This window comes from Sylvia atricapilla, chromosome 6 (assembly GCF_009819655.1).
Source record: "Sylvia atricapilla isolate bSylAtr1 chromosome 6, bSylAtr1.pri, whole genome shotgun sequence".
Classification (NCBI taxonomy): Eukaryota; Metazoa; Chordata; class Aves; order Passeriformes; family Sylviidae; genus Sylvia; species Sylvia atricapilla.
Window position 1 is genome coordinate 14,994,582 of NC_089145.1, and position 14,646 is coordinate 15,009,227.

General features: G+C 44.5%; 1 protein-coding gene across 1 annotated transcript in view; it reads right to left on the reverse strand.

The window, feature by feature from the left end:
- The window catches only part of SLC22A18 (solute carrier family 22 member 18), a 61,259-nt gene that overhangs the window by 21,744 nt on the left and 24,869 nt on the right, over positions 1-14,646 (reverse strand). Inside the window, exons 5-6 of the mRNA XM_066320879.1 lie at positions 1,969-2,084; positions 1,391-1,501 (exon numbers count right to left, since the gene is read on the reverse strand). Coding sequence (XP_066176976.1) covers positions 1,391-1,501; positions 1,969-2,084 — 227 coding nt within the window. The remainder of the gene's footprint in view (positions 1-1,390; positions 1,502-1,968; positions 2,085-14,646) is intronic.

Below are 14,646 nucleotides of genomic sequence, written 5' to 3' on the forward strand. Positions count from 1 at the left end.
ACAGTTTTAGAAGTTTCTTGTCTTAAGAACCAAAAAGATTGCACTGTTAGGTCAAGCCAGCAGTGGTTTGAGACTGTATCCTGTCTCCAGTGGCAGGGGTAGGATGAACTGGCATTACTGATCTCAACCAGTGCCAGCTACACACAACAAGGAAAAAAAAAAAATCACAAATCCTTTTACTTCCCTGCATATTATTCTACAACTCCAGGAATAAAAGATGAGCCTGAGTGAGCCCAGGAAAGCCATCCCCTTCCAATTCTGCCACACTCCACAGCCGATTTTGCTTTCATTTGTAAACTGAATTTTCAGTTAACAAACTAGCATTTAATTGTTAAATCATGCTTCACATTCTTTGAACTTCAAGGGCTTCTCCAGACAAAAATGAATTGGAAAAAATGCAAAGTCTAAAAGCTAGCGTGCCTTAAATCCCCTCTTAGGATTGTTTGGAATTGTTTGCCTTAGTTTGTTCAGATGCATGATACACACACATTATGATGTGCACAAAACGCAGTTCTTGAAGTTATCATGAAGAGAAATTGCACTTTTTGGGTTGGCTGGGAAAAGAGCCATGAAGGCTTTGTGTGTGGAAGGGCAGAGAACATCACCCTGTCCTTACACATCACTGATGAGAATGACATGCAATCTTGTCTCTAGTCAAGTCTGTGGGGAAAGAAGTTAGAGGACAGGCAAAACTGAAGATTATTAACTGTGGCCAGGGATACATAATCTGGCAAATAGGGAGATATGAACCATGCCAGGACAGCAACTGACTCAGAGGAAGCAGGGAAACAGGTGGGTTTGGGAAAGGTTTGAGCTATCAGCAAGTTCCTACCATGACACAAAAAACCACCAGCAGAATATACAAGGGAGAGAAGAACAACTATCCCCATCAACGTGCAGGGGAAGAAACATGCTGTGGGCCCCCTGTGTACAGCCCAAGTCTCTCATCCATCAATAATTTTTAATTGTTGGGGAAAAGGTTAGGATACACATACACCTTAAAATGACTAAGTAAAATGAGGAAGAACCTCAGTTTTTTTGAGGACAGAGGACAAACAATTTTCTTCTGCTCTGAAGAGCTCATAACCCAAAGAGAAATGACAGACAAGAGGAAAAAAAACATTTGCAATGGGGAGGATGGAGAGATGAAGTGATTTGCCAAAACCCCCAGTTGCAGCCAGCCTATGACAAGCAGTGTTTTGCCATTGAGTTCCAGGATTTTGACCCTGGGTAGCTGAGTCTACCTGAAAAAATCCAACATCACGTTAGGAGGTGAATCCTTACTGCTCTGTGATCAAAGGCTTTCAGTAACTTGAGACAAGCCTGGCCTACAGTGGGCATCATCCTGTTTTAAGTATATCAGTAATCATGGGCAATGAGCGAGATTTACCTATGGGAAGTCCAGCAAAGACCTTGATTATAAAAACTTCCATTACTCCTGGAAACTTCATCAGGCGCAGGATTTCTCTGATGCTAAACAAGCTGCCAGACTGTGATGTGCCTGCAGAAGATGACACATGGGTTAATACTCTGTTTATACAGGTTAAGGGTAGAAAGAAGGAAACTCCGGGACTCTGCTCAGGTTCACCACCCAAAAACCACCTCTCTGCTGCACCAGCTTTGTGCCGATGGCAGGAGGTTGGGAGCTGGTGCCAGGTCTGCATGTGGAGGAACCCTCTGAGACAGTGAGGTTTCCTCCCCTGCCAGACCAAACTAACCCCCAGCAAGGGGTCCACAATCACCTTTTCTGAGACACAAGTCTGGGCTGCAATTCTACATGGCACCGTGATCAATATCTTTGGAATAATATTCTTCCATAAGCACAGCTTAGACACTGAAGTGGCAGCACGTCAAGGCTGGGGCCTTTTCGCCCTTAAATGCAGCTCCAGAGTCCTTCAGCAGTTCTTGCAGCATGTCAATTCCCTGTCCTTTTTCGTGTACTATTCATCAGAAACACAAAATACTCACCTTGCTCTGTTGCATGATGGTCTGACTTTGGTTTAGTCTGTGAAGGGATGCAGACCATTGCTATCAGGGTGTTGATGACACTTCCCACCAGCCCAACATATGCAGGAAAATAAACACTGCAAACAGAAAAAATAGAGGTTACTGGATAAATAACATAAACAAGATATTTATACCTCCATCCTGCAAAGGCTTGGGCATTTGAGTGAGGAACAATTCCTCTTGAAGTCACAGTACACCAGGCATTAAAAGAACTCACCTCTCTTCATGTGGGGTTTGGATACGACCACAGTTTGAAATTTCACCAAAAGACGGTTATTGCTATCAAGATAATTTATCATTTTATTAATAATAAGGATCCCTGTTTGCTTTTAAATGCTTTAAAGTCGCCAAGTCTCAGGGAAAAAGAGCTTTCTTGGTTTAATGAAGCCGAGAAATCTTCCCACAGAAAGCACAGCATCGCTTGTTAGAATCCATCTAATCCCTGTCTAATCCCCAATTTCATTCATCTAAATATCAACTCACTCCTTGAAATTTCTCAGTGAAATAAAATGAAGTTAAGGAAAGTACTCAAGGTGATTAAGGATGGTAGGATACAGCCTACAAGCAGAACTAAACTCATCAGAGAGACGATACCATTTAAAAGGAGGCATTAAAAATAAAAATATGATTACAAAACCATCTGAGAAGGTAAACAGCATTTTGACTGATGCACTTACTTTTCCCCAAAGGTGCCCCAAACCAAACCAATATCAAATATCAACTACCAACTTAATCTATCCCTCAGAGCCCCAAACATTGAATCTATGACAGAAGTAGGGCCACATCCTTGGGTGTAGGCACAGTGAACAGCAATTATTAACTATAGTTGTATAATGATAAAAAGGAACAATTACAACTTATCTAAAAAATGCAAACATGAAAAAGTCAATAGAGCCAGTAATTAGTCCTCAATTATCACTGTCCTCTTAAAAGAGAAGATTAGGAAATGACTCCTCCTAGTCTTTAAGGGTACGTGGGAAGATTCCACCCTCTAAAGGGCTTTAATTTTGACAAACACAGTAGAGCAAAGTCCAGGGCTGGAAGACTGAAACTGAGGGAAGTCAAGCTGAAAACAAAGAGAGAAGCTTGTTTTAACAGTGAGAGCAATTATCCACTAAACCAGCTCATTAAAAGTCTCCCCCATCATGAGAACCCATTTAGTAGTAGGGTTTCCTAAAACATGTGCTTAAAAGCAACCACAGGAAGCAGGTTTGGGGTGGGAATGCTCAGCAGAAACACCAAAGGCTGGTGTCATGTAGGGCACAAGATGAAGTGACCACCATGGTGCCCTGGAGGCATCAAAATTGAAGCATTTTGGACTTCAGCAAAGTAATGCCTGGATTTCACCAGAGAAGCCTTTGAAGTTTTGCAGATCCATGCAGACTTGGAGGTGAGTGTGCCATCCCTGCATTCCCAGCAACCTGTGCTGCCAAAAACAAGATGTAAAAGTGAGCTGCGATGATGAAAACCCCAGCTGATGCTCCCTGTGAGCCTGCTGATGAAAGACAGCTTATTGCCTGGCTTTTTACTGCTCATTTCCTTGTCAGACTGTGATGTATGTTTTTCATGGAATAACCAGCAGTACTAATTGTAAAAGCCTCAAGTTTCCTCCGTGCTAGACAAAGGCACAGTCTAAATAATTTCTGGGGTATTATTTAAGTCACAAAGCAAGACAGTCAAGGATTAAGATGCAAACAAACAAGAAAAGCATCAAAGAGCAAATATAAATACATATATATATACACACAAATATATTCCTGCTAATAGTAACAGCAAAAATCCCAGCTGAATATTTTAATTCTCATTAATTATTATTAAAACAACAAAACCAGATAATATCTTTCTGCAAAAGGACTTAGCACAGTAATTTAGACCTGCTGCCTTCTATCCGCCAAGCTGCTTCACTAATTAACTCAGACCACAAAATTAGTCATTTACTGGATCATTACTTTTCATTTTCAGTGCAGCAGACTGCCACTTTCTAAATTAGAATAATATGCCGAGCAGTCCCCAAACTACCAAAATCAAATTTGTGGACAAAGGTTTTTATCCAAGACATCCAGAATTTCTACTCTGTATTGCAACATAAAGTAAATTAACTAAGAAAATTAAATGGATAGAATAACCAAAAGAAGTAGCTGCAGCTGGCTAAATGTGTGTGGGGTTTGTGGCTTATTTTTTCTTTTTGGTTGGTTGGGGTTTTTTCTGGGAGTTTCTATATTTCAAGCTTTCATTCTGATATGTAAAAAACACATCTCAAATTTTTTTTTATCAGCCAGAAAAACTTCCTTTCCAGTCCTAGTTTTTCTTGAGGTTGTCCAGAATCCCACATACCAATGTAAATATGTTTTTCTCTTCACATCAAAAAAGAATTACAGTAAGCAATGACAGAAGGATTCCTCTGTAAAGCTATAAGCAAACAATGTCCTGTGCTTACTTCACTGCAAGCTTAGGACTGTTAATTTACTGCTGTGAAAGGGGGAGGAGAACCCTGACAATTTAGATATTTGGGAGAATGCAAGCTTGATATAAGAAATTTGTGGAACTTTATATGGCTGGTTGCTGAAATCAGAGAAATCCAGTAAAATACAGAGCTCAAAATTGTGTTTGCCAGCCAAGCCTGAAGCATTCAAAGTCATCTGAAAATACTTTTTCCTAAGCACATCTTTCTGTAAGTGCTCCATCTTTTTCCACGCATTAAGCACTGTCATTCCTTGACAAGATGATGGAAAGATGAGGAAGGTACCCTCCAGTCAGCTGCTCTGCTATCTCATCCTTCAGCAGGGATGAATGCCCAAATTTGACATAACTCACCTGTGTCCTGGAAACCACCTTTTGCATGTGTTTGTTGGCTCATTTAAGAGAGATGAAGTGGCACCAAGGGAGGTGGTGGCAGGAATGCTTTGCTGGGTTGGTAGCACCTGCTGAACAAGAGCTGGCTCGTGGTCGCTCATCTGTTTTTTTAATTTAAAATTTAAACATGAACTCCCATTTCTGCTGATATCAGCCAGAGTCCTTTTGCATTCAGTTTTGTGTGTCTGGCTTATCAGGAGGAAGCCTCACCAGGAAGGGACGCAGTGGCACTATTAAGATAAATGAAGTACATCAAGGAGGTTGCTCCCGTGGGACCTTTTCCCATCCTCTTCCCCTTCCTGCTCTCCCTCTCATCCCTCCTGGCTGTCCACAAACCAGCCATGTGGAACCAGAGTGAGCCCTGCCAAACCCAGCAGCAGATTTCCTGAGCGGGGCAGAAGAACAAAGGCTGCGGGCAGGACTAATACAATTAAATTAAATGGAGCAAAAGGGCACAGCAGCTTTGGCAGCTGAGCTCATTGCATGGCCTCTTCCAGCTTCTTGATTACTGAGAGATTAAGGGCCTTTACTGTCCTGGGCTTTATGGTCAAAATAACTTGGGTAACTTTATCTGTGTACTTCAGCGTGTTATTTATAATTCCTCTGCTTTTTAATCTGTAGATAGAGCCCCTTCCTGACTTTTGTCAGCAGCCTTCTTGGTCTTCCCTGGGGACTTCTGCTAGCAAAGCCCCTTTCAGCTGTCAGCTAAGACCACACCTCATTATTCTTTGTTTTTTCAGCCTTGCCATGAAGCAGAGGAATAAAAGGCATTTTCCTGTCCTGCATCAACTGTTGTACCTCAAGCCCTTGCTTTCAGGAGGATGAAAATATTTTGGCTGCAGGGAGCAAACACTTGAATCTAAGACTAGGAGGAGTTAGAGTCAAGGAGGACTAGTTTTTGCCAACATGACTAGCTGCAGCTTGTCCTGACTTAAAACTTTGAGAGAAACAGGAAGAGAACATGAGCAGAGGGACCTGGAGGCCAAGAGCCTGTAACATCAGCCAAGCATTGCTTAACAACCTGACAAAAGCCTCTCCTTTTCACTTTCCTGAAGCCAATAGGTAAAATGTGGTGGATGCATTTAAAGCATCCTTTTAAAGAATTTTAAAGGGTTTCAAGAAGTGGGATGGCCACTTGCCACTCATGGTGTGGCGCAGTGCAAGGCTCACTTGGTAGCCTGTGGCCATGGAGAAGGGACAAGTGGCTGGCAGCTAGGATTACCCATCTGGAAACTCCATCCTTAATGCTGGTGGGAAAGCAGAATTGATGATTAAACCACTAATAGTAATGTATTGTTAAACAGATTGACCCCAAAAAAATCCTAGGATCCAAAGCCAGCTGGAGGAGGGTTGCATTTCTTCCCATCTAGCATTTAACCAGCCCCTGTATTTACTGGCAGGTAAATCCCAACCTTCATCACACCTCCCAATGGCAGCAAAGTGAGGAGCTACTCCATGTTCCTTCACAATTTGCTCCCGTCGGGGTCAATTAGCGTGAGCTAAATGAATACAATCAGAGTTCAGTTTCTGAATTAAGAACAGCAGTAATACAGCAAGGGCTCACAGATGCTCTCGATCACCTGCCCCTGAAGTCACACGTGAAGCATCCGAAAAACCTGGCAAACTTCAGAGCAAATGCAGCTCTTGGAAAGCAGGGCCTGGCCAGACAAGTGCGTGTGGGTGTATATATGTACATCCATATGTACAAATACATGTGCACAGCATTTCCCAGGAGCTTTGAAGCAATGCTTTCAGCAAAACTTCCATGAAAAACCTCAATCCTGCAAAGGCGTGTGCAGTATTCGGGCATCAGGCAGTGGAGCAGGAGAGAGGCCACTGGCCAGGCATTTGCAGGCATATTTCCAGGCATAGTTTCAGCTCACAGGCAGGGAGCCTGAGCAGAATCCCAGCTGGTACCTCCCAGCCACAGCCCCCAGGCAGTGCCAAGCAGGGATTGGGCAGCGGAACCTCCTGCTTCCAGCAAGGGCAGCTACAACAAACCAACAGGGGCCAGAGTTTTGGGCTCCAGCCCAAATTCCACTCCTTGCTCGGCTGCAATTCCCATCTTTCATTTCCTGCCTGAGGAGCCTGGGACAGACCACGGAGGCAGGTACCATGGGGCTGCTGCCAGCCGGGAGGGAGGCTGCATTCAGGCTGCCTGTGCCACGAGATGGTATCAGTGGCTTTCCCATTAGCATTCCAGCCACAGAGCCCTGCTCCTCGAGGCCCGGGAGAAGAACGCACGCGTGTAATTGCACAATTAAACGTTGCGTCAATACAGCGATTCTCTCGAGGAGGAAGCAGCTCCCAATGATTCCCCCAGGATTAAAGGATCAATGTGTATTTCGGCACTGAATGGGATTGAGTTTGTTTTCTTTCTTTTTTTTTCTTTTTTTTCCTTAATAAAGTCAAAGTTGAACGTGGAGACAGTACAGATTGTTTTTTAGTGACTCACTCCTACTTCAAAACTGAGCTGCATAAAGCCAGCATTCATAGCAGGCCCACATTCCTTAAACAGCGCTGAGAGGACTCTCAAAATATTTCTTTGATTGCAGTCTGGCCACACTATCCCCTCGTACCCTTAGAGGGGCAGATTTGGGTGAAAAAAAGCTGCTGAGTTAAAAAGAAAATCAAAGCAAAAAAAAAACTGAGGTGAAAAAAAAGGAAGTTCAGGTGAAATCATGACAGCAAACCATGGGCTCTGTAACCAGCTTTAGAAAGAAAGCAAGCAGTGACCACTGTGTTCCTAATAACTTAGTGATACATAAGTTACTGCATAACTTATTGTATATTAGTGATGGTTTTGTTCAAGGAACTCTATTTTACTGCCTTGCTGAATGCATTTCTTCTCTGACCCATTGTGATGTGATCTATATTGTCGAGATTCTTCCTAAACTAAAAAAACCCCAAACACCTAAAAAAAACCCACCAAAAAACCCACCAGAAGCCAACTAACAAAAAAAAAAACCCAAAACCCAACCGCAAAATTTCACCAAGCCTTCTTAAGGAAACAAATCCACAAAAGCCTCTGACAAAAAAAGACTTATTGAGCCTACAGAATTTTCCCACATTTCCTAGGATGTTCATGCCAATGTACAGAGCTAGTCCAGCTTCCACAGCCCAGGGCAAGAAACAGCACAAAAACACACATAAACTCAGACAACCCAATGCTCAGCAGACTTCAAGGCAGCAGTACCGGAGGAGGACCACCCATCACATTATCCATGCCTTTGAGAGGAAAACAAAACACCCCCAAGTCTTCCTTTCTGCAGTTCCTACTCCTGTCCTCATAAAAAAAAACAAACATTACAGAGACTTGGAGAAGTGTGTTCCCCCTGTCTCTTGACACAGAACACAAAACCTGAGTGGATAGCCACACTCTCCGAGGCATCAGCAGGAAAAGGGGGGAGTTCATTGTCCTGATGCAACTGGAAACCATTTTCAGATTGTCCTTTTTGCCACATCTGCTTTAGATGAGGAGCAGCAGAAGTTGGCTGCTGCTGCTTTGTGAGCAGAGCAGGAGGCTTTTTTTCACTATGTTGAGTTTGACATCACTGCAGGCTGTCCAAGGAGGGAGTGAGACTTCACATCCACACCCTCCAGAGAGCCCCTCACAGGCTCAGGATGAGTCACCCGCAGACAAGTGCTCATTCAACTGCTTATTTCTAGTGGCAGCTACATCTGGAAAATTCATGCGGTGCAGAAGGAAAAAACCACAAAGAGGTGTATGGGCAGCCTCCATGACCTCTTTCCATCAGAACTGGGGGAGGGAGGGATGCTGAAGATTGGCACTGGTGCATTAGCAGGGCAAAGAGCCAGGAGTGGAACCTCAGGGGTACATCAGGGCTGCCGTGTGCTGGGGACATCAGACGTGGGACAGGGACAGGACAGCCGTCACCAGCCACTGGAGCCACCTGTGGATTAACTTCCCTTAAGGGACATTCACTCCTGTGTGTGTCACTGACCCAGCAAAAGGAGGGCTGCAGGTGGGTCTTGATACTCAGCCTTGAAGGAAAAAAAGCCACTATGGCAATGCAGAGCACTGAATAAAAAGAGTTTGCCTTCTTCTATAGGGAAAATCCTCCTCTGGCAAAGCTCCCTAGGTAAAGAGTGTTTTGTATGAATGGATAAGGCTGGCTGTCCATCAGGGGCTCTGCAGCATTCCAGTGATTTATCCCCGCCGAGCGCCTGCTGCAGAGACAATCCCAGCAATGAAAAGCAGTGGAAGGAGCCAGCCCCAGCCCCGGCTCAGGCCCGGCAGAGCCCGCCGTGGGGCGTGAAGGAGCTCTCCGTGGCAGGACGATTCGCAGGCACTGGAGCAGCCCGGCCACGCCAGGCTGATAACGCTGCCCATCCAGCGCCGCGCTCCCCCGCGGAACTCCGCTAATTGCCGGAAGAGGGATGTCACTCACGCCTCAATAAGATGTGGGCGGACCTGCATGCTTTGCCCATAATCTGCCGCTAATTTCGAGTGTCGTTTAGTCTCGTGTGCTCTTTTCTGGTGAAACACCCTGTTTTCCAAATGCTGCGCATTCCTGATTCAAAGCTTCCCTTGTATGTGTGATTATTGCTTTTCCCTCTTGCACGGCATAGACCGTCCCACTGGCATCTCTGAACACCTGCACATCTACGTGAATTTATAACAAATGGGGGAATAAGCTGCATTCCCCAAAAGATTTTAGTTATTTTAGGCATTGCTTGCCTCACACTTCTATAAAGCATTACATATAAGTTGTAATTGTTCCTTTTTATCATTATACAACTATAGTTAATAATTCTCCTAGACGTGGAGAAGTCTAAACAAGGACCAGGTATGAGCTGCACTCCCTGAATGGGGGCTTGCAAAACCTGGCTTTGATCCCAGCAGTGCTAACTAATACTGGATGAGCTGGGACAGGTCGAGATAGGCATCAGAAAGTAGGTGATGGTGGTCAGTGCTCACACCAGAGGCTCCCCACTGGTGAGGCTGGGACAGGTGCTCTTCAACCTGTCTATGATCAATCTGGCACAGCAGTGAATTAAGAAAATTTCCTGAGAATACACAACTAAAAGAGTACTGGGGAAAAGAACAGCCAGTGGGGAATTGCATATGGCCCTCACAGGGCTGGGGGATAGGGAAATAACACGGCACCTGAAAGTCAAGGCAGCTTAGATTTAAAGTTAGATTAGATGCTTGCAGGTTAAACAAGTCTTAAATTCATACATGAAATTACACTTTCTGAACTGCTTATTTCTGGAGCAGGTGGTTAGGAAGTGACTGATATGGTCATTTCTACCACAAAAACTGGGAAGCACCAAACAAAACTGTCAGAGGCTGGTTCAAAAGAAAGAGAAAGGCCCAAATCTTCTTGCAACATGTTGATGGTTAGTGGAGCTTGTTGCTACTGTTGTTGTGGAAGCAAAAGGTTTGGACGGGTACAAGGAGAGATTAGATAAGCACTTAGAAGGATGATGCACTGAAGATTACTAAAGCATCACAGATCATATTCACTCATTCATGTCAGGAAATCCCCTGAACTGAAAATAGTTGGAGGCTGGAAAAGTAATCAGAGAAGTATTATGCAAGTTTGTCTGACTCTTGCTCCTCACTAGGACTCTTACTATGATTTTTGTCAGAGAAAGGGTAAGGATACCAGAGCACATTGACACGCGAGTGCAGTTTCCTTCTCTACACGTTGAATGGAAACCGTCTCTCCCACCACCATGTCAGAAGCCAGACAGGCACATCTGTGCTCATTCCCTGGAAAATTCTCTTTTTCCTGCAACCCTAACACATTCCAGAGAATAAATAAGAATTAACACAACTCCCACTTTGTGTTTGAGAGGACAGGCACATTTCAGTCCAATAAATGTTCATGTACCTTATCAAGTGACTGTTTAATATAACACAAAGATGCAGTCTCCTATCTCTTAACCTTTTTCTTGGATACTCCAAGAAGTAATAGAAAAAAAAAGTAATAGAAAGTAGTATTACAAACAGATTTTTGGGGTTCTCCCCCACCTTCTCCCTCATGCTGGAGCTTTGTTCCCTAACAGGTAGCAAAGCCTTTAAGTATTTTTTTTAATTACCTAATTAAGCAACAAAAACTACTCTTCCAAGCACAGAATGTGGTAAATTATTAAAATGCTCAGTTTGGGTGTGTTGCTGGGTAAGGACTCCCACACACAGGCTGGTTGAAGGTGAGCTTGCTAGACTACTCAGTGACTCACCACCGAACACATTGTTAATTATATGTTACAGCATGTCTGACTTCATAGGGTGCTGTAGGTGGTGTGAAATAATCTTTGAATGAGTTCAAGCTTTTTCCAGCTTTTATGAGGTTACAATGCTTCAGACTCCAAAAGACTCAGCTAGGCAGGAAACTGTTGAGGATTTGCTATAGTAACCTGAGGTGCACTCCCAGCACGTCAAGTCTCGACTCACAGCGGTGGCTTTGGAAGATCTGCAAGTTTGGCATCAGTTGGAGTTGTTACCTCTCACCCATCATGATGCACTGACTTACTCACAGCTGGCTCAAAGCAGTGTGTGGGCAGAGCTGAATTTTGCTGCCCAAGGATGAGGGGTGGGGTCTGGGTAGTTCCTGCGAGGGAAAGCGGTAGGATCTGGCCAGCAAAGAAAGCATGAAGAGAGTTCTGGCAAGCCACTGCCTTTTTGCTGGCACTAAGGAGTTTGGCAGTGACTGCTACTTCCAAGAAGACTTCTCCCACCTTCCAAAAGCAGACACAGATATCAGATGCTCTGGCTTTCTGCAAAGACTGCACCCTCTCGACACTGGCAAATAGACAACAGGACTGTGGGCAGATAGTCTGATGCTGCAGGTAACAACTTATTTTGCCAATCTTGGAGGTGTCCCAGCATCAGCCTACCAAAGGACTCTAGCTTCTCCCTCTTTGCAAGCAGGGCTCTGGTGATGCTATTGCAGTGACCCTTGAGAGCGACACAAAAGCAAAGACTCCCTCTACACCTCACACCTACAGGCTTTGAGCTAAATAAATAGAGAAGTCATTGGCTAGCCAAGTCTGACACTTAAAATTCATCTCGTACCAGGAGTGTGCTCACGTGAATGACATTTTTAAGCTACATAATCCCTGGCTAAACAAGTTAATTCTTTACCTTGAGGTAAGTAAGTGTAAATTCAGCATCCTACCAGAGGTATGGCGCAGACTGATCTCGCCTTGGAACAAGTAGTGGCAGCCAACACCTCCCTCCTCAAGGTGTGAAAAACCTTGCCATGCTTCATCAAGGGCTCTGGCATCTTTTGTCTAGTAAGACCTTTTAATGAAATAGGACACATTAGGACTAATTTTGTATGGGAAGCAGTGTTGAAACACTAATACCCAAAAGTCACAAATAAGGCATTTCAAGGGTCAGGTGGGAGACTTTCCAGCACCCCACTGCAACCTCTCTGGTTGCACAACAGGCTCCTTGAAACCAATCCTTTCTCCAGCAAAGACAGAGCCTGAGGGTTGTGGGGCAGCTGATTTGATTTCATGAAGAGTTTGACCCCAGAAGGAGGCATCTGCATGAGATGAGTGAGTCACTCCATTTCAATAATGGGCGAAACCATTAATTGAAGGTGCTCAGTTTGCTTGTTTGGGCAGGCTTCCTCTGCCCTAACCAGGAGTGGTCTCACTACCGCTGTATTTACTGAACTCTTCCAATTAAGCACTTTGTTTCCCTCATCCATAATGACAATGGTTTCTGCATGTTAAATATATTCAGAAAGGAGGTTGCTCTGTGTTTCACATTTGCAAATTGGAGTAACTTTCTCCTCTACAGAGTTGGTAGGAGAAACACTAGCCAAGGAATGGTTAAGAAACATCTCACTGAGTGAGGTATTCTCAACTACTTTGTTTAGCATAGAAGAAAATTATTTGGGTTAAAAAGCACATTAAATATTAGCTAAAGTTAGCTTGCACAATTTGGAGCAATGAATGAAAGCAACTTGAACGCACTGCATACCAGTCAAACGTAATTGCCAGCTCTTCTATTCATCCTGGGTATTTTGGTGGATTCCAGCATTGCCAAAGCTCTGAACAAGAGCATCCTTTAACTGCAGAGCTGCTGCAGCAGTTGCACCTCGAGCTCTGCCTCACACACCTTAGCTTTCGGTTGGAGGAACTCCCTTTAGGGAGAGAAAACACCCGGTTCTTTCTTCGCACCACGTTTCATCTTGGCCCCACTACAGGGACCACCCACAGGGATGCCAGTTAGCATCAGCTGCATTATGCTGAACTGGTATTTGTGGGAGCACTCAGTGGGAACCACATCTTAGGCAGCCTCATGGGCATCTCTCCACCCAGCCACTTGCTTACAGCACAGGCCCGCTCTGCTCATCGCCAAACAGCAGCAGCAGCAGCTACCTACCTGACAGACTTGTATGGAAAGCTGTGAGAAGGGTGTTTACTGTATTTTTAGTTGCATTTAATTGCAAATTAGCAGTTGGAAATAAGGAGGGGTGAGCAAGGTGTGAGCTGCCAGCTGTCTGCAGAGGAGTTTGGAAACCTCTGATTACCCACTGCTGTGGCTGTGTGGGGAGAAGCGCTGGCCCGCTGCACGCTTGGGGTTTGCTGTGGCTGCAACATTTACATTTCAAGCCATCTGGTGGTGCAAGAGCCAGAGGCCACACACTTCTTTGGCAGGACATCCTAGGGAACACCTGTATTTCAGGTGCTGTGAAGGCTGCAAGGGGCCATGTTATTTAGTGGCTGGCAGTGCCGACGATTTTAGACTGCTGTTTGTGGTATCCTGGAGCCTTGCAGGAGCTGGCTGCTTTCAGTGCGCCAAAGAGGCCCACTTAAACAGATAAATGTATTGATTAGGAGATTATTTACCTTGAGATTGTTGGCTTTCTTCTTTTCAGTGCACAGGGAAAACAATTACAGTTTCATTCCACATCAATTTTATTTTCATCTGGGCAAAACCATGGAAACAAGGACTTCAGAGTGCTGCCAAGCCTGTTGGATGTACATCTGTACAGCAGCAGAGAAATACTAGGGTGCTCAAAGTACACAAAACCCCAGGCCTGGGTCTGCATCAGTCCTTGTAAGAGTCTTGATGTAAAGTTTTCCTTTCTTACCTACAGAAACAGACCTAATATAATGGCAGCTGAAAAACATCACACTTTAAATCTAACAATTTATCTTCATAATATCCCCGAGGATAGTGGTGGTGCAAGCACCCTGGATATACTCACAGGGAAATGAAGCACAGAAAATTTGAATGCCCTAGTAAGATGCCACAAAGACCATGGTGAAAATAAAAAGCCTTACAAATCAGGTGTCTCACATGCAAGTTTAGTGCTCAGACCAGAGCACCGCACTTTTCCTCTCCTCTTTCTTTCCGCGGATCCCCAAAAAGCCATTTTCTGCCCCAGCCATAACAGTGATGCAATGGGAGCCCACAGCTTGCTGTGTCTCGCAGCACCCTGACAACACAACAGCAGCACCTACACATTACAACACCACTTGGGAGAGACGCACACACATGTAGATTTTGAATATGTGTGACATCCCTATTACTGTTTCAAGAATTCCTCCCCAGGAGCCTTGATATTACACACTGGTGTCAGCTGGCCCAGCTCCACAAGAACCAGCTGCCTTAGGAACAGGCTTCGCCCCAGGGGCACATCCTAGAGCCCTGACTCAATTTAAGCATGAAATTGAGTCAGTGGAAACTTGTCTGAGGAAGGACTGAGTAAAAACCACAGGGTGAGAGTAAAACAAGCAATGCAGATCCTGAGGAATTAGTAATAATTAGTAATAAAAGTTGCAATCCTGGCTGCA